At 53.6% G+C, this 21,763-nt stretch overlaps 1 protein-coding gene across 1 annotated transcript in view; it reads right to left on the bottom strand.

Moving 5' to 3' along the window:
* Nucleotides 1-21,763, bottom strand: part of CDH23 (cadherin related 23) — a 419,760-nt gene that overhangs the window by 113,310 nt on the left and 284,687 nt on the right. The window contains exons 17-21 of the mRNA XM_055274603.1: nt 19,040-19,167; nt 13,918-13,990; nt 11,160-11,276; nt 7,510-7,622; nt 6,244-6,351 (exon numbers count right to left, since the gene is read on the bottom strand). Coding sequence (XP_055130578.1) covers nt 6,244-6,351; nt 7,510-7,622; nt 11,160-11,276; nt 13,918-13,990; nt 19,040-19,167 — 539 coding nt within the window. The remainder of the gene's footprint in view (nt 1-6,243; nt 6,352-7,509; nt 7,623-11,159; nt 11,277-13,917; nt 13,991-19,039; nt 19,168-21,763) is intronic.

Here is a 21,763-nt window from a genome sequence, read left to right as displayed (position 1 = left end):
GAGACTGGGTTCCTCCTCATCAAACCCTCCCTTCCTTCCTTCCTTTGAAGCATTAGATTGTGACACCAGAGATGACAGGGCATGTGGAGGAAGCCATGGCTGGGCCCCAGTTTCAGAAGGTGGGACCCAGTTAGCTGGGGCAGTCGCGGGGCTGGAGGAGTGTTGAGGAAGGAGAGGGTGGAGCTCCCTGGAAGGGAGGTACACCATCCCTGATAAGGGGCAGGGTCTCAGGACTGGGCCTCAGATACTCTGGCCCCTTCAACTCTCTGGCCCACAGCCTGGTTCTCCACTTATAACGCCCACATCATGAAGGGGTCAGTGCTCGGTGCCATCCTAACCCGGGGCGGTGAACCCCACAGCCTGCTGTCCCTTAGTGTCCCAGATCCTACACGGCCAGATCGTAAACAAAAGGCAAAGGGCCCCTGCAGCCTTTGAGGGCTCCTCGTCTTCGCCGAGGCCCTCTGCGTGCACCGATCTCCCGCTCTGTGGGGAAGCTCCCTCATCCTCCACCCGCCCCGCTTTCCACAAGGAGAAAGCAGAGCCCAGAGAGGCACAGGCCAGTCTTAGGGTCACACAGCACCAGCCTTGGAGCTGACCCAGCTCCCAGCCTGGAGGCTCCTGAAGTGGCCCTTACCCCTCGCTCACCCCTGACCCTGCATTGCAGAGGCCACTGTGGCACCAGGGGTGGACAAGATCACTGCGGGGGGAGGTGACCACAGTCCTTGGGGCCACATCAGGACAGTATTATTCTTAACTGCAGGACACTCGGTGATGACAGCCAGGCTTGTCAGCTCCTTCATCTTACTTGATGTGGAGCCTTTTGTGCTTTGGCAGCAGAATCTGTCCCTCCTCTGCTTAGTCCCCAGCCAGAGGTGTCTCTGGAGCCACCAGACCAGAACAGACAGATGAGCTGCCCTGGCTAAGAGCTCCCATCTGACCCTGTCCATGGGTCCTGGGGAGGACGGGGAGAGAGAGGCTGATGCAAGGCTGAATGCTGTGGCACCCTAGTCCGGCTTCCCCTTCAGAGGGGTGGGGGCAGCCCTCACTCCCACCCGGGACTGCTCGGCCCTCCTCTCCCTTCCCAGCCTTGCAGCACCAAAGGGTAGAGGAGGGGAGGTCCCTGCCTTCCAGGCCTGAGGTGTCCTTATCTTGCTGTGGGCATGTTGCCTCAGTTTCCCTAGCCTCCATAAAGTGGAGCCCAACACCCCCATTTTGCAAACAGGAGGCGGGGCTCTTAGGTACTCCAGGCATAATTTAAAACAGGCCAAGTCGTTTCACAGATGGACATAGAAGACCAGCATTCCTTGTATTTCTACAATGCTTCTCTCAACAGTTTGAAAAGGGAGAATTTTTTTTTTTCTTTGAGACGGAGTCTTGCTCCATCACCCAGGCTGGAGTGCAGTGGTGCAATCTCAGCTCACTGTAATCTCTGCTTCTGGGGTTCAAGCGATCTTCCCACCTCAGCCTCCCGAGTAGCTGGGACTACAAGCAAGAGCCACCACGCCTGGCTAATTTTTGTATTTTTAATAGAGACAAGGTTTTACCATGTTGGCCAGGCTGGTCTCAAACTCTTGACCTCAAGTGATCCTCCTGCCTCGGCCTCCCAAAGTACTAGGATTATAGGTGTGAGCCACCGCACCCAGCCTGGGGGAGAGATGATTTTCTCCCTATTTTATTTTTCTGGATGGGGAAACTGAGGAAGAGAGCAGTTAAATCACTTGTTCCAGGCCAGGCCTGTTGCTGAACAGGCTGAGATAAATTTCACATGGCGGGTGGTTTCTCCTCTTCTATTCCCTCTTCCTGCCCCCACCATGCCAGAGAGTGCTGGGGTAGCTGCTTCCAAGTGACCCTGGTTGGGGCATGGGCACTGGTTTTGGGACCCCTGACTCACTCTCTGTTCACAGGGTGGGTTGGGAGTACAGGAGAGGGTGGAGGGCTGTGACCCCCTCCTGTAGTCTCCCTGCTGGACGATTTTGTAGAATCTCACCACTTTCCCCTCATTTATTTCCCATTTCACGCCCGTCATTTTTCTCCTGGCCTGACAGGGAATGATTCTCTCCTTCTCCCCTCTCCTTTATTTTGCTGGAGGGCTTTGAAAGGCTCTAAATCAATGCCCATCAGCCAGGTCCTTGAAGGCAGCTGCAGGAGCCAGGAAGGAGAGTGGGACCAAAATCTCCCTTGCAGACAGAGAGACGGCCACTCTGCCAGCGCACGCCAGTGCAGGTGGACATCCTCAGTGCCTGCGTGCCAGGCCACACCCGGTGCATGCAGATGCACACACCGCACCAATTCCAAATGCACCCAAATGAAGCCACATGCGGGAAGACACTTGTCTGCACGCAAGCTCTGAAAATCACTGGGGTTGCCTTGTGCCTCTGACTCTAGGCGCTGTGGCCCATGCCATGTCTAGAGAGGGCTCTTGAGAGAGTCTTGGGCCATACACCCTAGTCTCCCTCTGACAAGGAAGACCCAGCCACCGCCCGGCTGAGGTGGGGGTTGGGGGGAAGGAAAGGTAAGATATTCACCAGCTGAATCAGTCCTCAACAACACATATTTTGAAGTATTTTGAACATCTACGATGTGCCTGGAACTGTGCTAGGCAGTGTGGTTTGACAGTGAACAAGACAGGTGCGATTTCAGCAAAGGAAGCAGATGATGGTAATGATAGTGATGATGATGACAGCTACCATTTACCGACCACTCCCCACGTGCCAGTGCTTCCTATATCTTGGCTCACTAAGCGCTGATCACAGCTCTATCAGGTGGGGACTCTTACTAGCCCTATTTCTTAGATGCGAAGAACTGGAGCACAGAGAGGTTAAGCAACTTGCCCAAGGTCACGCAGCTGGTAAGTGGTGTAGCTGGAGTGAGAACTTGGGCATTTTGGTACCAGAGGCTGGCTGCTTAATCACTAAACCACGTGCCTCTTAATGAGAAAATAGCCTACCAAACAAATAAGCACAGATTGTGGGTCCAGCTCTGCAGGAAACAAAATTTGGAGAGGGGTCAGAGCTACTTCAGACAGTAGTCAGGCAGGCCCTCTCTAAGACAGCTGACGTTTTAAGCTGGGGCAGATGAAAGAGAATGAGCTACCTATGGAAAGAGCAGGGGTCAGGGAGGAAAGGGCTTGTGCAAAGGCTCTGAGCTGGGGGACAGTTGAGTGGGTGCAGGGAAACGAAAGGCCTGTGTGTTGAGGATGGGTGGTAGTTGTGAGTGTGGGTGTGTGCAGTGGGTGTGGGAAGGGTGGGGTGGGAGGTCAGGTGGTGGGCCAGCCCCTGTTCAAATATCACCTCCTCCTTCTGTCACCTGAACCTCGGTTAGCTGTTCCCTCTGTAACCACCTCACCTCACACTTTGGCCACAGACCCTACCTCATCCTGGGCCACTGTGAGGCCCTAGAAGGCTCCAGAGGGTCCTCTCCAAGGTAATGAAACATACCCATGTATATACATATGTATGCATACATACATTTTATGGCTATGAAATTGGAAAGAATTTTTATAACTTCGTTTTCAAAATATTTGGCTATGACAAACTTGACTAACATATAAGCTTCTTGATTTTTGATTTCCTGGCAATCATCATACGTAACTGGGAATTCCAGAAAATTCTGGAAAATTTTCAAGAATTCTAGAAAAATCTAACCTCCAATTTGTCCTCAAATGTAATGAAATTTTCACAAACACTAAATTTCATAGTTACTAAAGCTGCCATCTTTCAGCTGATAGATGTTTCATACAACAAGTTTTTAATTTTGATTTTGCCCTTTTCTCTTTGAACTTTCAAGTCATCACATTTATTTTTCAGGTCTCAAATACTACCCTGGGGCACTGAAAATCTCTAGCCTGCGCCCACCTGACGCCAGCAGTGGAACAGCCACACCCGCTCTGTACTGCAGATAGGGATGACGCGACTGGCTCCTCAGGGGTGACAATGGGGCGGGCCTTGCGGGTTTTGTAGGTCTGGCAAGGACTCTGGCTTTTGCACAGGGTGAGATGGGAACCACTGGGGTTTGAACAGAAGAGTGACATGACACTCCCCAAAGGCAGGCAGGGCGGGAGCTTCCTTTGTTTTTTTTTTTTTTTTTTTTTTTTGAGACAGGGTCTCACTCTGTCACTCAGGCTGGAGTGCAGTGGTGTGATTTTGGCTCACTGCAGCCTCAATCTCCCAGGCTCAAAAATCCTCTTGCCTTAGCCTCCTGAGTATCTGGGACCACAGGTGTGCACCACCACAGCTGGCTACTTAAAAAAAATTTTTTTATAAAGAGGGAATGGGGGTCTTACTATGTTGCCCATACTGGTCTCGAACTCCTGGGCTCAAGTGATCTGCCTGCCTTGGCCTCCCAAAGTGCTGGGATTACAGGCGTGAGCCACTGCACCTGGCCTGTTGTTGCTTCCTGTACCCTCAGCCTGACAAGCGTGGGGCCTGGCATGTAGTAGGCGTTCCCTGATGGCTCGTGGATTTCCTGGAAAGTGAGGAGGCACTGGGCAGCAGGCCCCTAGTCCATTGTCCGTGCCTGCTAATGGCTCAGAAGGACATGCGGAGGGCAGGAGACCTGGTGAAGGGCGCAGGGACCAAAGCTTGCAGATGTCCAAGACTGTGTGCAGTCCTCACCTGGCACACCCACTCCTTGTCTGCCGGGTGTACTGTTTGATAACGGCAGTCCAGGCTGGTGTACGGTGCAGCCCCTTTCTCCCAGAGCAACCTTCCTCACCTGCCCCTCAATTCCCTTTGGGAGGAATTTCCCAAAAACCTAAGGGAAAGGTGAGGGTTGACCAGAAGGTGTTCAGAGGTGAGATCCAGCCCCAGCTCTTGGAATCCCTGGCTGGAGTGGGGAGGAGGTTATCCTGGGCCAGTGCTGTGCCCACGAGGCGGCAGCAGAGAGCACCCACCAGAGAGCCTAGAGAGCTGTGTCAAAGGGCGAGGGTCGTGGTTTCTAAACCTGGCCCTGGGCTGGAAGGAATTCCTCTACAGGGCTTTGAAAAAATCACAGATTCCAGATCCCTCACCTCTGCCCTATTCCATTGTGCCTATTCCAGTGCCAGAGCCATATTTGGCAGTGGCTCTGGATGGGAGAGGAGGTCAACCTGGAAGGAAGGACAAAGAGAGGGAGGGAAGGATTGGCCGTCATGCCCATCTTCCTTTCCACATGTTCACTGACTGGCTGTCAGCTGGTGTGTGGGTGCCCCCTCCCAGAGGAATAAGGACTGGGCCAGGTGGTTTCTAATCCCTTGTCTCCAAGTCAGACAGACCAGGGTTCGGGTCCTGACTGCACCCTTTACTAGCTTTGGGATCTTGGGCAAGCGTTTAAGCTCTAAGTCTGTCTCCTCCACAGCACAGTGGCAGCAGAATCCCTCTGCCTTGTGAGATTACGGTGAGGAGGAGAGAGTTCCTGAGAAGCCCTCAGGTGAGGCTCAGGCACATCCCAGGTGTTCAGTCAATTGTCAGGATCCATGCCCCCCACAGGGCTGGGTGGGTGGCAGTGGGGATGTTCATGTGGGGACAGGCCTCCCCAAGTAAGGCCACGTGGTGTACAGGGTGGGGGAGGAGAAGGCTGAAAAATACGGATCTTCCAGCAGAGCAGATGGTGTGGGGGTGGGACCTGGGCTTCCTCAGTTTCCCCAGGATTGTGGTCTCTGCTGGAGACGCCCTGGCTTTGGCCGTATCTCCCCTCTGCACCCTGAATTGTGCACATTCCTGCACATGAGCACACAACACACACAGGGGCCTGTGCAAACCTGGCAAACCTGTGCCAGAAAATTCCTGAGGTGAACAAAACCCCTGCTGGGCAGCCCTGGGGGCCAGCCGGTGGGGGAGCTGACCCAGATGGATGACTGCAGGGGCACAGCAGCGAAAGACAGGTGCTGGGATGGAGCTGGGGCTTGTGCAGTATAGGGGTGGGAGCCCTCCAGAGGGGGTGGCCAGAGTCCCGGGCTCTAAGGGCACGTGTGGCTCGCAAGCGGAACTGGCCAGAGCTCCCCTGCCACTGTCCCTGGGCTGCCTGAAGCTCCCTTTGACAAAGCCTGAGGCCTACTGACACTGGAGGCTAGATGAGGGCTTTCCCTTGACCTCTGACTGCCTTTCGCCATGCAGGAGAACCGCTAGAACTCTACTGCAAGAGCCAGCTCAGAGGGACACAGAGTCCACCAGCCCCATAGGGGCAGGCCCCCTGGAATCACAGTGGGAGGGGCACACACCCCTGGGAAGGGCTGCCTGGTGGTTCTGCTGCTCTGCCACCACCTACCGCGGTCACATCAGAGTCTGGAGGGGTCATCTCCACCAGGTTGATGTAGTAGGGTGCGTCCTTCCACGTGGGGTGGTTGTCGTTGATGTCCAGGAGGGTGATGTTTACCTGTGAAACCATAAGGGGCGCTGGGAGATGCACCCAGATGAGATGGGCCAGGGCAGGGCCTGCCAGGGGAAATGTGCTCAGATGCCCACAGGCAATCTTCACATTAATTCTGCCAGCTCCACCAACCTTGGGAGCCTTGGGCAGGGCCTGGGCTTTCGAGGACAGGAAGGAGCCAGGCCCCTTCAGGAGAGAGAGTTCCAGTGTTGTCCCATCAGGAGGCAGTGGAATGGATGTGATGACCCCTGAAATCCTTGCTGTGGCCTGGGACTTTCCCCGTCCCTGCCTCCAGTCTTGGCTGAAGGTGACTGACAGGGCGGGGGATCTAATAGAATCCCTTGAGCTTCCCCGTCTCAGCTACAAGCCAAGCAATTTCCCTGCTCACCTGCCACTAGGTACATTATTTATAGGGCTCTGATTCCTATTAGTAGGGGCCTCCCTTGACAGAGTAGGGCACTGGGGATTTTTCCATCAAATCCCTGGCCACGCGATACCATCTCCAGCCTCTCTGGCTGGGTAAGGATGGGGTGGCTGCTGCAGGCTGGGTGAGGGCCACAGTTTTGAGGGTGAGCCAAAGAAACCGAATGGGGAACAAAGAGGTGAGGTGGCTGGAGTAACTGTCAGCTGGTCCTCCCGCTTCCTCTCCCACAGACGGCTTCTCACTTCCCCTTTCACTTCTGCAGCCGAGAGCTCATTCGAGGGCCCCACATTTCGTTCCTCTAGCTTTCTACTCTCTGGGGCACATTAGTTGGGGAAGAACAAGCCCCCAGGGACCCTCCAGGGCCCTGCTTCCTGCTCTGAGCTGCTCTTCCTTGAAGGAATGCCTGTTTCTGCTTTGTTGGCAGGTGCCAAGGCAAGGAGGGGCCTATGGGGCTCATGCCTTCTGCCACCTGCCCTCCTGGATTTTTAGTGGCAGGAGAGAAAGTATTTCATTTTGCTCCTCCCAAGTGCCCCTACATTCCTGGTGGTGATGCCTTTCTCCCCCACAGCTGTGGTGGCCCTGGGGGCTGACCTCTGCAGCTGATGAGTTCATTTTTGCTCCCTTGCTCACTCTCACAAAGCCTCACACTGGCTCAGGACACAGGGGTGCAGAGGTACAAACAGGGAGCAGCAGCCTGGCCGGCGAGGGGGAGCTGGGGCACGGGAGGGGAGCGCACTCACGGTGGCGATGCCAGTTTTCTGGTTGTGGCCCACACCCCCGTCCACTGCGCGAACAATGAGGATGTATTCAGACTTGGTCTCTCGGTCAAGCAGAGACGTGGTGGTGATTTCCCCTGCCAGAGAGAGAAGTGGGTGCGTGAGAGGGTTTGGGTGAGCCAGGGAGAGACGGAGGGAAGGAGAGAGCAAGCAAGGGAAGGAAAGAGAGTGAGAACTTGCACGAGAAGTGTTAGCAAGCTACCATGGCAGCCTGGATGTGTCCCTGAGCTGGCGCTCACAGTGGGAGACGGGAGAGCTCCAGGGCCTTGGGAGCTGGTTCCCCAGAGCTGGGCAACATAACCCCACGAGGAGGAAATATTTGCAGATGTGGGAAAATCTAGGCTGATTCTCGGGGTTAGGGGCTGGAGAACAGGGCAGGAGGGCCATTAGGCCTTGAGCTCAGTCACAGATCACCTCTTGTTTAGACTTTTGACATTATCCTACTGGCTTTCTCACCTGGAGCTAGTTACTTCAATCCTCTGTGCCTCAGTTTCCTCATAGGGTCCAAAGGGAACCATAATAGGACCTACCTCATAGGGCTATTGTGGGGTTAATTTAATTAAGATCATGGAAATCTTAGAACAGTGCCAGGCACTGTTTATTTATATAGTCACAGAAATACAATGACAAGAAAGAAAAACACCGGGTGTTCACATGCGTTCTAACTTGTGACTCATTACTGGACAGTTCAACCTATCCAACCTTATTGTGCATTGATAATTAATAGTTATAAAATAATTTCCTAATTACATTGTGAATAGCATAATTACATTGCCTCAAATTTTTTTAGTGTGCTAAATCTGAACAATTAAACAACATTTCTTGTTCGCCTGTATTTGGTCTTTCTTTGTGTTTTGGTGTAACTGAAATGTAAACATCACCCTGATAGTGGTGTGCTGGTAAATGTTTGACAACTGGCTCCCCAAAATAAAAAAAAAAAGGCATTTGCCAATTTCCTTGGTGTAAATAGCCCCACCAGGGCCCATTTTAAGTTACCACTTGATGGTATTGAATATGGAGTTCACAACTGAGTGCCTCGCTAGCTCTTGGGAGAAGCGTGAGCCAGTCCCAGCAGACTTCAGCAATCACAGCAGCCAGGCCATTTACCATCTTGCATCAGCCATGGGAGAGCACCCACGTGGTGAAGATGTGAGATGTGGATTTGAATTCTGATTATGGCCCTTCCCAGATGCTTGGCCTTGGAAAATTTTAAAGTTTTGAAGCTTCAGTTTTCTCATCTATAAAATGGAGATTAGTGTGACTTCCATGCAGAGCTGTTGTGAGGCTACGGTAATTCTAGGTGAGGCTCCCAACACTCAGAAAATGACTGTTTCCTTCCAATGGAGTGTGAGCATTCTCCACGGGCAGGGCCTGTGTGCTATCTATCTTTTTATCCCCATTGCCTGAGCTGTGTGACCTGGGGCAAGTCGCTTAACTTCTCGGTGCTTGGTTCTTTCCACCATAAAACAAGGCAGCTGGACCAGATTGCTTTTAGGACCGCTTCTACCCTGATAGTTCCCTCTGTGGCACGCTGGCTTGCCCTCTGGTCTGTGCAGGGCTGAGCAGGGAGCTGGGGGTGGGTGACAGGGCAGCGTAGGTGCTGAGGCCAGGAATGGAAGACTCACAGAGGTCTGCCCAGCAAGCCACACTCCCTGCCAGGGTGGTGTCGATTAATTGGCAGGGCTAGGAAGAAATTAATCTCTAAAAAGTTTTAAACATGAACTTGTCGGCATGATAGATGGCTTCTCCTGTCTGGGAAATTAGATCCAATTAAGGCCACCTCTGTGGAGCAGGCCTGGCTAATTTGACAGAGGAGCTCAGAGGAAAACACTTACACCTTTGGAGCCAAAGTCGGGTTAAGGCAGCAAGAAAATGTCTGTGTCATTAAAGGACCCAGGTGGAGCTGGAGCCCTGACCGGGGAGGCAAGGACAGGGCTGGCTGAAAGGCCAGGGAGCTGCTCAGATAATGGCGCCTTTAATGTTTGGATTCTGGAGTCAGAAGTTCATGCTCTGCGAGTCCTCAGTCAGGTTACTTAACCTCCCCAGTGGCTCAGCTTCCTCATCTGGAAAATGGGGATAAGGCTAGTACCTGCCTCACAGGTGAGGAGGGCAGAATAAGATGCTGCTGCTCAGAGCCCTGGGAACAGTGCTGGGCATGTGGCTCATATCCATTCATGACATTACTCTGAGACCCCTGGGAATGAGGGCTCACTGTGGGGGAAGCTCCTGAGAGCTGGGAGGAAGGCCCTCACTTTCTCAGAGATAGAAAAAGAGGCTCACAGTGGCCCTGGGTCCCCTTCCTCAGTCTTTGTACCTGTCAGCACCGGCCATCTGCTCCCCAAACCTCCAGGAAAAGGGGACAAAAAAGGGATTGAGGGCTGACTTCCACCGTGGAGGGATGGATAGCAGGAAGAGCTGTTACCCTGCTGGCCACTGACCACCTGCAGCAGGGATGGCCCGTGTCCACCAAAGATTCCTCCTCCTTTCCCAGGGGAGAATTATTACTTGGATGTGACTGCCAGGCAGGGCCTGGCCCATAACCTCTCCTAGTGCTCTGATAACCCATGCTCTCTTTTCCCTTCTGCAGTGACCTTGGAGCCACAACATGGAAGGGGCCTGGGTCCCAGAATCATCATGTGGAAGGCTGTCACTCAACATCTACATGGGTTGACTATATGAATTTGAATTTGTATTGTCTCAAGCTACTGAGATAGAGTGTAGCTGTTTAGCATCGACAGTTCCTTTAACTCATACAGAAATGCGTATTGGAAGTGGGGTGCCTTGCATGCCCACTGAGCTGACTGGGAACTTCATGAGGTCAGGGCCATGTCTTATTCCTTCCTGTACCCCAGCACCTGGCTCAGAACAGCCCCCACCCCAATTTCTGAATGAACATATGAATGAGTGTACAGAAGTCCCAGATTCTTCCCCAGGTCTGGCTGAAAGCTTGGGTCTCTTGCTGCTTCTTTCTGCCCACTTTTTCTCCCAGCTTCAAGGAAGAGAGAAAACTGAGAAATGTATATGGAGAGACGAAGAAGAAAGAAGAGAATTACATGGGCTGAGCTGGGAGCTGAGGGCAGGGGGCTCACAGGTGAATAAACAAAAGAGAATAATGATTTAGCACTTATTGTGTGCCAGGGACTGTTCAAAGTGTGTTCCCTATTATGCATCATTTAATCCACACAACAGCCCTAATATGATCTTCCTCATTTTACGGGTGGGGAAACTGAGGCACACATCCATGTAAGAAGAGGAGCCAGGCTTTAAGAATGAGGTCAGCAGCTGAGGGAGGGGGACACTGAGGCTTTAATAAAGGTGTTCCTGAAGAGGGGTGTGTTAACCAGCTATTTGTAAGATGGAACACATTTAAAACATAATACAACTCTTCACCCTTGAAAGACATCCTTCACTGGATCAATTCACATTGTGATTTTTTGGGTAAGATCAGTAATCACACTCAAATTAATAGTTTGTGGATTACACTGGTGCTTAAAGCTGGCCTGCTCAAAACTGAAAGAAAGGAGACCAGGGCCCAGAGGCTGGTCCTGGGGCTGGGTATGGACAGTCAGCCTCAGGGTGTGGAGGACCAGGGTACTTGGGGTGGGGGGGCCCACCTGAGCGGGCGTTGATCCGAAACTGGGCGGAGCCTTCCAAGGAGTAGATGATGGACTCCTGGCCGTACTCCCGGGAGCGGTCCAGGTCCGTGGCATTCAGGAAAAGCACCGTGGCTCCTTCAGGGGGAAAAAGGCAGGTGCAGGGGGTGCTGCTCACCCTGGACCCCTGGGTTCAAGGCCCCAGTCCTGGGAGCAGCATTTGCACTGGCCCAAGAGGAGGACATGAGACCCTCCCAGTGACCAGCTCTCAGGGAGGTGGGAGGCCTGCCTGTTGCGACACCCCAGGGATGAGGGTAGCTCAATTATTGCTCTTGAAGCCCAGATCGCTGGGCTGGGTGGGGACAAGGCTCATGAGGGGCTTAGGGGTGGACTGGGCCTTCTGGTGTCTTCCTGTCTCCCTGGCCCCTGCCTGGCTGGCCACTATATTAAATACACTCAGATTGGCCAGCTGTCACTTGGAGTCAAAAGACATGAAGTTCCATATTAAATTATTCTACATTTACTGTATTCAATTTCAGTCTAGTTTTATCTCGTTCAGGGGAATTTATAAGGGTTTTTATTTTCTCTTTAATGTTCAGCTAAGGCCTTCCCCTTTATTTCCAGTTCTGTGAAATCCTGACTCAAGGTATCAGCTTTTCCAGCCACCCTGTCCAGACCCTGAGAGCAGCTTATCCTGAAGCTGTGCCCACCAGGGCTTCCGGCTCCAGCCCCTCCTGCCACCCAACTGCCAGCTCCGGCCAAGTGGCGAGGAGGTCTGGTGCACAGGCTCCTGGAATCTTCACACCCAGACTGGACCCCTCAGGGCCTCGGCAGGCACCTTCACCTGCCTAAGCATCACTTCCTCCCCTGGGACCAGGTCTAAAGATACCGTCTCATTTGCGAGTTTGCTGCTGGGATCCTGAGGGATAAAGCATGGAGGCCACAGGCTGAGCCCCACAGGGAGCTCCACTGGGCTGCAGGGCTGGTGGTGACCATCCGGCGGATGAATCAGCAATCCCGAGGGGCAAGGGGCCAGGTAGGCCATTGTGGCCCTGTGGCCCTAGGGCCTCAAATATGACCCTCAGGCCTGCCTTGAGCAGGAGGACAGGCACAAGAGCCCTAACATACTGCTGAAGAGAATTAAGTGCCATAGTGAAGGCGTCTCCTTGACAGAGTCCCCAGGGATTGGGGGGGAGTGCTGGGGGCAGCTCTTTAGCAGTGACATTCTCCAGGGGATGCCTGACTAGGAGAGGAAGGGTAGGCTGGGTGCAGCCCAGCACCCACCCAGCTCATTGTCAGGTGCCAGAGTGGTACCCAGAGGTTCTCTTTAGAAGGCCTCATGGTGCTAGGAAAGACCAGTTCTGACTCCATCATCCTGAGTCCACCACCCCTGACTCCACCACCCCTGACTCCATCATCCCTGACTCCACCACCCCTGACTCCACCACCCCTGACTCCACCACCCCTGACTCCACCACCCCTGACTCCACCACCCCTGACTCCATCATCCCTGACTCCACCACCCCTGACTCCATCACCCCTGGCTCCAACACCCCTGACTCCACCACCCCTGACTCCACCACCCCTGACTCCACCACCCCTGACTCCACCACGCCTGACTCCACCACCCCTGACTCCACCACGCCTGACTCCATCACCCCTGACTCCACCACGCCTGACTCCACCACCCCTGACTCCACCACCCCTGACTCCACCATGCCTGACTCCACCACCCCTGACTCCACCATCCCTGGCTCCACCATCCCTGGCTCCACCACCCCTGACTCCACCACCCCTGACTCCACCACCCCTGACTCCATCATCCTGACTCCACCACCCCTGACTCCATCACCCCTGACTCCACCACCCCTGACTCCACCACCCCTGACTCCACCATCCCTGGCTCCACCATCCCTGGCTCCACCACCCCTGGCTCCACCACCCCTGACTCCACCACCCCTGACTCCATCACCCCTGACTCCACCACCCCTGACTCCACCACCCCGGGCTCCACCACCCCTGGCTCCACCATCCCTTATTCCACCATCCCTGGCTCTACCACCCCTGGCTCCAGCGTCTTGAACTCCAATGTCCCTGACTCCACCATCCATGACTCCAGCATCTCTGACTCCACTGTCCCTGATTCCAGCCTTCCCATCTCCTTCAGTCACTGCAGCAGTTCCTGACATGGGCGTTTTCTTTGCAAGGATCATTTGCTCTGAGGGTAAGGGCAAAGCTGCCAGCCTGCCCCAAGGGCAGAACAGATCCCCTGGAACCTGAGTGTGGAGCTGGTGGTGCTGGGTCTGCAAGCTGAGCCCTGCAACCTGAGCCTGGCCCAGAGATTAGCCTCTAATCACATCCTCACATAGGAACACATGCCCCGCTGTAAGGCCACCCCTCTGAAATCATGGCCCCTGGGACCTGCCTCACAGTGCTGTAGTCTCAGAGCCCTCTGCACACTTGAGACTGTTTAATCAAGATTGCTCAATTAGTCATGGATCATTATTCTTTCCCCACTAGACCATAGTTAGAGGAGAGCAGGAACCAAGGGCCCAGCACAGCACCTGCACATAGTAGGTGCTCTGTAACTAGCTGTTAGCCGGCAGGTAACTACATGTTTCCAAAGGCTCCCCAATTTGTCAAGGAGCTTGGCCGGGGAAAGGGAAGGCCATGGACCTCCCAGAATTTGTGTGCAGAGCCAGGGGCTGCACATCCTGGGTGCCGTGACTGCTGGCTGCCTACCTTCATGTGCCCCCCATCCCCCGACCTGAGCCTGTACCTGCCATGATGTTCTCCACCACGGAGACGAAGTAGGCAGGCTTGCTGAAGGTGGGAGGGTTGTCATTCTCATCCTGGAAGGAAAACAGACAGGTTGCAGGAGGCAGGGAGGCAGGTGGGCTGGCCAGATGTCTAAGGCGGGCACCAAGGAGTCAGGCTAGGCCTGCCTGGCCCTAAAGAGCTCTGGCCTCTCCGTATAACCAGAGCCAGGTGAGGTGTCAGCAGGGAGTCAGGTAACCCTCTGGCAGGCTACGGTTCTAGGAGGTAGGACCAGCCTTGGGGAAACATGCAGACCTCAGGAAGGGATGGGGAGGCCCAGGGAGAAGGAGTGTGCCGGCAGCAGCTGGGACTGCCGACAGCTGCCAGCTCCCCAGGCTCCCTGCTGGTCCTGCAGCTGAGCCCCAAGCTCACTCCAGCACTCACACCCCCAGCTCCCATGCTGGAGATGTCCACTTGGACCCCTGCGTAGGTCCACCAACATGATGACAAAAGCTTCTAGGACTCTCCTCAAAGATACTGAAGTATGCAGTGGCAGGTCAGGGTCAGGTGATTCCCAGAGCCCTAACTCTGGCCCTGGGCTGGCTGCTGGCAGGTACAGCTAGATTCCTCCTTGCACACAAGAACCAAGGCTCTTCCAGCCCCTGGGCCACCCCTGGCCCTGAGCCCCACCCCTGTCAGTTCTAAAGCAATATCTCTTCCAGCCCAGCCTTCGCCAGTAGCCAGAGGACGGTGCTTGGCTGAGGGGCTGAGCCTGGCAGGGTAGGGTGGGCAACTTCTGCCTCCTGCTACGCACCCCCCAACTCCTCCACACCGCGGCCCTTCCTCTTCAATTAGAAGAGACTTTACTGCCCTTTAATACTCTTATCCTCACCGACCACTCTTGCAATCCCCCAACAAGAATTCCTCCCTGCTTCCCTCCCCGAGGAAGCCTCCCCATCCCACTTGGCTCGTGACCTTCTCCCCTTTCCCAAGAGTCCAGTGCAGAGCTCAGGAGTCAGGCTGAGTCCCGGCGCCACTGGGCAGTCTTTATGCTACAGTCTTTGGCAGTTCCTGTTCATTTGCTAGTGCAAATAGGAGTTCCATGAGAGGGCCTGGCTTCTCATGGAACTGAGAGCTCTTAGAGGGAAAGGATCCTGTATGAAGCCCCCGTTGCTGAAGTTGCTGCTGACAGAGCAGCCATGAAAGATGGGGGCATGCTATCTGGCTGCACACCCCTTGGAACATCAGAGAATCTCAGCCTGCTAAGATTGTGGGTGCCCAGAAAGGAGTGATCCTTTCTCCAATCTGCCCCTTGGCTCTGGATGGCACCCTGGCTCACGCTGACCTGCCCCTCTCCCCAGATACCCAGCAGTCTCAGGATTCCCCTGATGTCCAATGCCCCAGCTGCGTGCCTGGGTATCTCCCCTGTCCCTGGTGCGGGTGAGAGTGCCCCATATACTTATACATTTAAGCTTCTGCTTGGCTGCACGAAACGGTGAGGAGAATGTCAGTGACAGAGCATGAGGCAGAAACTTATTAGCAGTGATATTTCCCCGGATCTTGGCGCTGCATTCACTATTAGTTCTAATTCAGCGGCTCGCTCTACAAAAGCTTATTGTCCCCTAATGGGAAATCTACAAACCGAGTTTGACTTCTTTATTAAAAACCAACAAGCAGTGGATGAAAAAGAATCACCTGGCCCCTCCGGCCCCTCCTCCTCCTGGAGCCCTGTGGTTTCCATCTGCCTCTCCCCACCCCCAACCTGTGCAGGAAATGCTGCCATCAACGACTTCATTGCTGCTGGGTTTTTAAATTCCAATTGGGAGAAAATCCTTTTGGTGGAGGGAGGAGGCCGCTTAGCTGAGTGACAGCTACTTAAAAACCAGCCACGTGCAAAATCAGCCTGAAGGCGGTGACCTTTTCAAGTGTGGTCCCCAGATACAAGTGACTGTGCCATCCAAAGGCCCTGCTTGAGAGACAATGTTCACTCATAGCCAAGGTGGCACCTGTCTTTGTTGCCAGACTCTCTGGCTGCCCCAGGGCCAGGGTGTACTCAGAAGGGAAGTGCAGGGCCCCTGCTGGTCCCTGGGATGGCTTTGAGGGAATTTGAAAATGGGGCCCCTTCTACTAGGCCACTGTGGTTTCATGCCAGGGCACACCCTGGTTTGCCAAGTGCAAAGTGAGGTGGGTTCTTACCCCCACCCACCTACTCTGTGGTCCCAGGGAGGGAGGCTGCGTGTCACACTTTTATTTTCAGGGACAAAAAGTGACTTCAGTCCCTTCGCCTTCCTCTCTCTGCATGCCCTGGCCCCTTTGAGGGGGGCCAAGGCACAACGAGATGCTCCAGTCCCTGCCTTAGCTGAGCTACAGGTTGGGATGGGTCTGGGGTTTGGAGCAGAGCACGGGTTTCAAAATCTCATGAGGGCGGGTCTCTGAAGGCCTTGCTCCTCAAAGTGTTGTCCCCTGACCAGAAGCATCCACATCACACGGGAGCTGTGTGGGAGGACACGCAGAATCCCAGCCCTGCCTCACACCCACTAAATACGAATCTGCCTTTTAATGAAATCCCCAGGGAATTCCAGGGCCCAGGGAACTTTGAGAAGCACTGGTCTCAGTCATATGTGGATAGGGATAACCAAGTTTCCAGGCCTGTGGCTGTGGTGGAAAGCATGTCAACATAGCAGTCATTCAGGTCAGAGTTCAAGTCCCAGCTCTGCCAGTAAGGAAGAAAGGCACTGGTGAGCCTGGGTCCTCCTTGAGCCTCAGCCTCCCCATCTGTAAAGTGGGACTGAAAGGGGCTGGGTCATGTGAAAGGACCTGGCACATTGCTGGAGCTCAGCACATTTTAGTTTACATTTCGCTACTTAGGCCTGTCCAGCCCCGGGCTAGCCAGAACACTTAACTTATTTCCCTAGACCTCCCTTACTCTTACCCTCTCCAGCATCCACTCCCCAAAGCCTGAACGGCTCCCTCTCTGCCTCAGCCCACTCACAGGAACTCCCATTTGCACTAGTGACAGGCTGGGGCATGGGTGTGGCTGCTGCTATGCATGGCCGTCTTATCGCTGTAATGACAGCCAACATTCCAGGTGCCAGGTACCACCTGCACAATCCCATTTCAGCCTCACAAAAATATCATGAGGCAGGTACCACGATTACCACCATTTTGCAGATGAGGAAGTTGTTTCAGAGACCCAGGTCACACAGCAAGAGGGTAGCAGAGCCAGGTTTCAAACCCATGTGCCTCCACAGCCACACCCCTCTTTCCACAGCCACACCCCTCTTTCCACTTGGTGTCTCCTTGGGGTGTGGAGCAGGCTGCACATTCACCTTCCCGTGTTACTGGGGGCCCAGCACAGAATTCACTGCCTCCTTGTGCAGAGTAGCATCCTGGCTGGTTGAAAGCTATGGGTGGGTTGGTCAGAGTTGTGAGTGCAGCTAGGATTAGAGGAGGCTTGGGGGCTGTGGTCAAGTCTGGGAAACTAAAGCCAGGTTTAGGTGATGTGGTCAGGGTCGGGCCATGGGGTAAAGAGTGCCAGCCCATGATCACGACTGCCAGGGAATGCATTCTCGTGCCCTACATTCGGTGTTTCTAGGTGGGAGGTTACAGGTTCGAGTCAGGCCAATTTTTTTTTTTTTTTTGAGATGAGGTTTTGCTCTCGTTGCCCAGGCTGAAGTGCAATGGTGCGATCTCGGCTCACTGCAACCTCCGCCTCTTGGGTTCAAACGATTCTCCTGCCTCAGCCTCCCGAGTAGCTGGGATTACAGGCACCTGCCACGATGCCCGGCTAATTTTTGTATTTTTAGTAGAGATGGAGTTTCACCATGTTGGCCAGGTTAGTCTCAAGCTCCTGACCTTGTGATCCACCTGCCTCAGCCTCCCAGGGTGCTGGGATTATTGTGCCCGGCCCAGGTTGGTTTTAAGGTTTCTGAAGATCTCCTGGTCCCTGTCTTCCTTCCCCTAACACTCCCTGAAGTCTGAGGTGCTAGGCACAAAGACTCAAGAAGCCAGGCCCCAACTCTCTGCCCTTCCCTTTGCTATCCTGGTTCTGTATAGCCTCATCCTCCTGGCCACCCCTAAATTCTGCTCCTACGTGCCCAACTGGAAGGCTCTCCCAACAGGCATCACTTTGACTTTCCCATCACTTCCAGCTCCATCCTATTCAGCAAGCAAATAGGGTCCCTGGCCCAGACAATGGCCTTTCTGCTTGGGCGCTGGCCCTGGAGCTTCAGCCTCGGGTTGAGAAGACAGAGCTTGTTAAGGCCCGGTGTGGGCAGTGGCAGAGGCTGCTGGTGAAGCTGGCTGTGACAGGAAGGCTCTCCAGCATGTCTGCTCCAGGGTGAGATTTTCCTGAGCTTATGTGAAATCATAGCGCATCTCCGAACCTGACAATCTGATCTAATTCTCCCGGAGCCGATAATGCACTAACTCTTCCATCAACACGCGTTCGCTGTCTCCCACAGATGGGGAGGGGGGCAGGCGGTGTGTGCACAGGTGTGTGTGGGGAGGTCTCCATGCGGAGGGGCCTGTTGGTCCTGCTGTCATACCACACTCTGCATCCCCGTGTGGCATGGGGCAAATGAACCAGCGTGGAGATGGATTCAGCAACTGATAATTTCAGACACAGAAAGCACTAAGGTGTGCTTGATATTCATGTCGGAGAAACTGTGGCTTGGTTTCAGACCGCTTTAGATCTTCAGAGGAGTGGAAAAGGCAAGAAAAAAAGGAAGAGCAGGATAGAGAGAGAGAGAAGGGAGAAGATGACCTTCCGGTCATTCTTCTGTTCTTCACGGAATGCAGCCATAAATGAAGGAAGCCCAGGACATTTCCTCCTCACTTGACTCCCAGCTCCTGCTCCCCTCTGAGGGTGTCCTGAGGCTCCCAATGAAGTCAGAGCAGACAACGTGTCTCTTCGTGAGTACCAGGGCCCTGGGCCTTCCCTGGCCAAGCGGGGAGGCAGTGAAGTTGTTGCAGCAGTGGAGAGGCTTGCTAGGGACAGGCTTTGGGACAGATGGCTGGGTAACTCCCCAAGGTGCAGGGACAGCCAAGGACATGGGGGCCACAGTCCCACACTACTGGGTTCACAGGAAGCACTCACCACCCCTTACACTGGAAGGGCAAGGCCAGTGGCCCTGGGTACTTACAAACACCTCAATGGTGACAGGGACGGTGCTGTTGAGAGGGGGGTTGCCAGCATCCTTGGCCATGACCGTCAGATAAATCAGCCCATTGGATATCTGTTCATAATCCAGGGGGCGACTGACGCTGATCACTGCAATGACAGGAACAGGCCAGATCCCTCTGTAAGCAGACTTAAGATGCCCGTCCAGCCAGGGGTCCCCTTTGGGCAGAGAAGGTATGGCTGGCATGGCCCGGGCCAGCTCTGGCTTGTTTTCTGAACACCTGGAGCCTCACTACCTCTACTGAGGTTCCCTGACGGCCTGAAATGTGCCAGACCCTGTGCTGAGCCCACCAGGTGATAGCTGGTTTGGTGGTAATGTGAGCCCCACTTTTACAGATGAAGAAACCAAGCTCAGAGATGTTCAGTAACTTGCCCAAGGTCACACAGCTCTCAACTTAATAGAGTGGGGAGATGAGCCCAGGTTTGGCTGAATCCAGAACCCAGGCTCTTTTTTAGTAGGTGCTCCTGCCTGCTTGTCTCCCTGTCTGTCTGTCTGTCTCACTCACTCATCTGGCAATTTATGGATTTTCCCCCATCAGTCTGGAAGCTGCTCGAAGGACAGGGTCATGCCTTGGGCCCTCTAGCCCTCCCTGTCACTACTCCTTTCTCCAGGTAAGCGCAGAGTTCCCCAGTTGTTGCCCAGCACTGGGGATGCCAGGGAGGACCAGGCAGTGGGGTGCAGAAGGCAGGACCCTCCTCGGTCTCCTCGAGCCCTATTTCTCTAATCTCCTTCCCTCCCTTCTCCTTTATTTATTTTTATTAAAAAAAATTTCTTTGTAGAAGCAGAGTCTGGCTGTGTTGCCTAGGCTGGTCTCGAACTTCTGCTTCAAGCAATCCTCCAGGCTCGGCCTCCCCAAGTGCTAGGATTACAGGCGTGAGCTACTGCCCCTGGTGTCTCTCTCTCTCTCTTCTCTTCCCTCCATTTCCTCCCCACTTTATGCTATGGGATCTTCATCCCCATCCAGTCACCTACTCTGGACACTGTTTAGACCCCATGGGGAGGTACTCGGGGTTAGGTGCTGCAGACCTTACCTTCAACAGAACTCTGTTTAGAGGTGGGCGAAGAACCCTAATGCCAAAGGCAGACCGAGGGTGAGAGGCAGGATTTGCAGGGAGCTAAGATAGATGCCTGTGCCCTGAAATATCCCTACCACTGCACATGCCTGAAATCTCTCCATTAGTACTTGTTTGTGCTAAGCCATTGATTCTCAATTGGGGAGGGAAGGCATATTGGCTTGGGAGTGGGGGGCATGGGAGGTCTTAGAAGGCATTACAACAATATTAAATTACAACTTTCTATTTGGAAAAGGGAAACAAGATTATTGCTTTAGTAATATAAAATCTAAGGGGGATTCTTCTAGTTTAGAGGAGGGTGAGGTATGGGGCAGGCAGAAGCACAGAACTTTTAAGTTTTTGAAAGAGGGATGGGCCAGGCACGGGTGGCTCACACCTGTAATCCCAGCACTTTGGGAGGCTGAGGCGGGAGGATGGCTTGAGGTCAGGAGTTCAAGACCAGCCTGGCCAACATTAGCAAAACCCCATCTCTACTAAAAATACAAAAATTAGCTGGGCGTGGTGGCACGACTGTAATCACAGCTACTCGGGAGGCTGAGGCTGGAGAATCGTATGAACCCAGAAGGTGGAGGTTGCAATGAGCCGAGATCGAGCCACGGCACTCCAGCCTGGGCGACAGAGTAAAACTGTCTCAAAAAAAAAAAGAAAAAGAAAGACAGAGGGATGTAGATTTCATAGAGAATGCAATTTCTTTTCTTTTTTTTTTTTTTTTTGAGACGGAGTCTCGCTCTATCACCAGGCTGGAGTGCAGTGGTGCAACCTGAGCTTACTGCAACCTCCACCTCCCAGGTTTAAGTGATTCTCCTGCCTCAGCCTCCCGAGTATCTGGGATTACAGGTGCACACCACCATGCCTGGCCAATTTTTGTATTTTTAGTAGAGACAGGGTTTCACCATGTTGGCCAGGCTGGTCTCGAACTCCTGACCTCAATTGATCCGCCGGCCTCGGCATCCCAAAGTGCTGGGATTACAGATGTGAGCCAGCGCGCTGGTCAGAACTGCAATTTCTACAGTGGCATTTCTCCGAACTGAACTAACTGTGAGGCAGTGGGAGGAATGAGCACTGGACCCAGAGTCATTCAATGCACATCGATCCCTTCTGCCCTGGGGGCACCTAACCCAGGCTCCAGGAATCAGAGAAGCTTCCCAGAGGAGGAGGTGTCAAATGAGCCCTTAAAGCTAGCCAGGGGTTTTGAACGCCTAATTGTTGGTAAATGGTTGAGGCATGACAAAAATATTAATATCCACTGTTTATCATCATATTATTTGAAAGTGACCGTGTATACTATCTTGTTTGAAGAAGTCTTTGACAGAAAAAGCAATATCATGTCATTTATAAATTTTCTTGTTCTAAAGAAAGCAGTTATATATATATCAAATTATGTAAATAAAAGTTATTTTATACCAAAGAAAAAAAAGGGTAGCCAGGGGCTACATGCTGGACAGCCAAAGGGAGGCGGGACCAAGGGGCAAGGAGGAAGGGCTTTCCTGGCAGAAGGAACACACTCTGCAAAGACATGGGGGTGAACACCAGTAAGGCAAGACAGTGTCAAAGTGTTCAAAGAGGCTGGACTCTGGTGGGGCAAGGGCTGCTGAGAGCTGAGGCTCGCAAG

This window comes from Symphalangus syndactylus, chromosome 4 (genome assembly GCF_028878055.3).
Source record: "Symphalangus syndactylus isolate Jambi chromosome 4, NHGRI_mSymSyn1-v2.1_pri, whole genome shotgun sequence".
Taxonomy (NCBI): Eukaryota; Metazoa; Chordata; class Mammalia; order Primates; family Hylobatidae; genus Symphalangus; species Symphalangus syndactylus.
The sequence above is the reverse complement of the archived record's forward strand: the minus strand, read 5'-3'. Positions and strand labels throughout refer to the sequence as shown.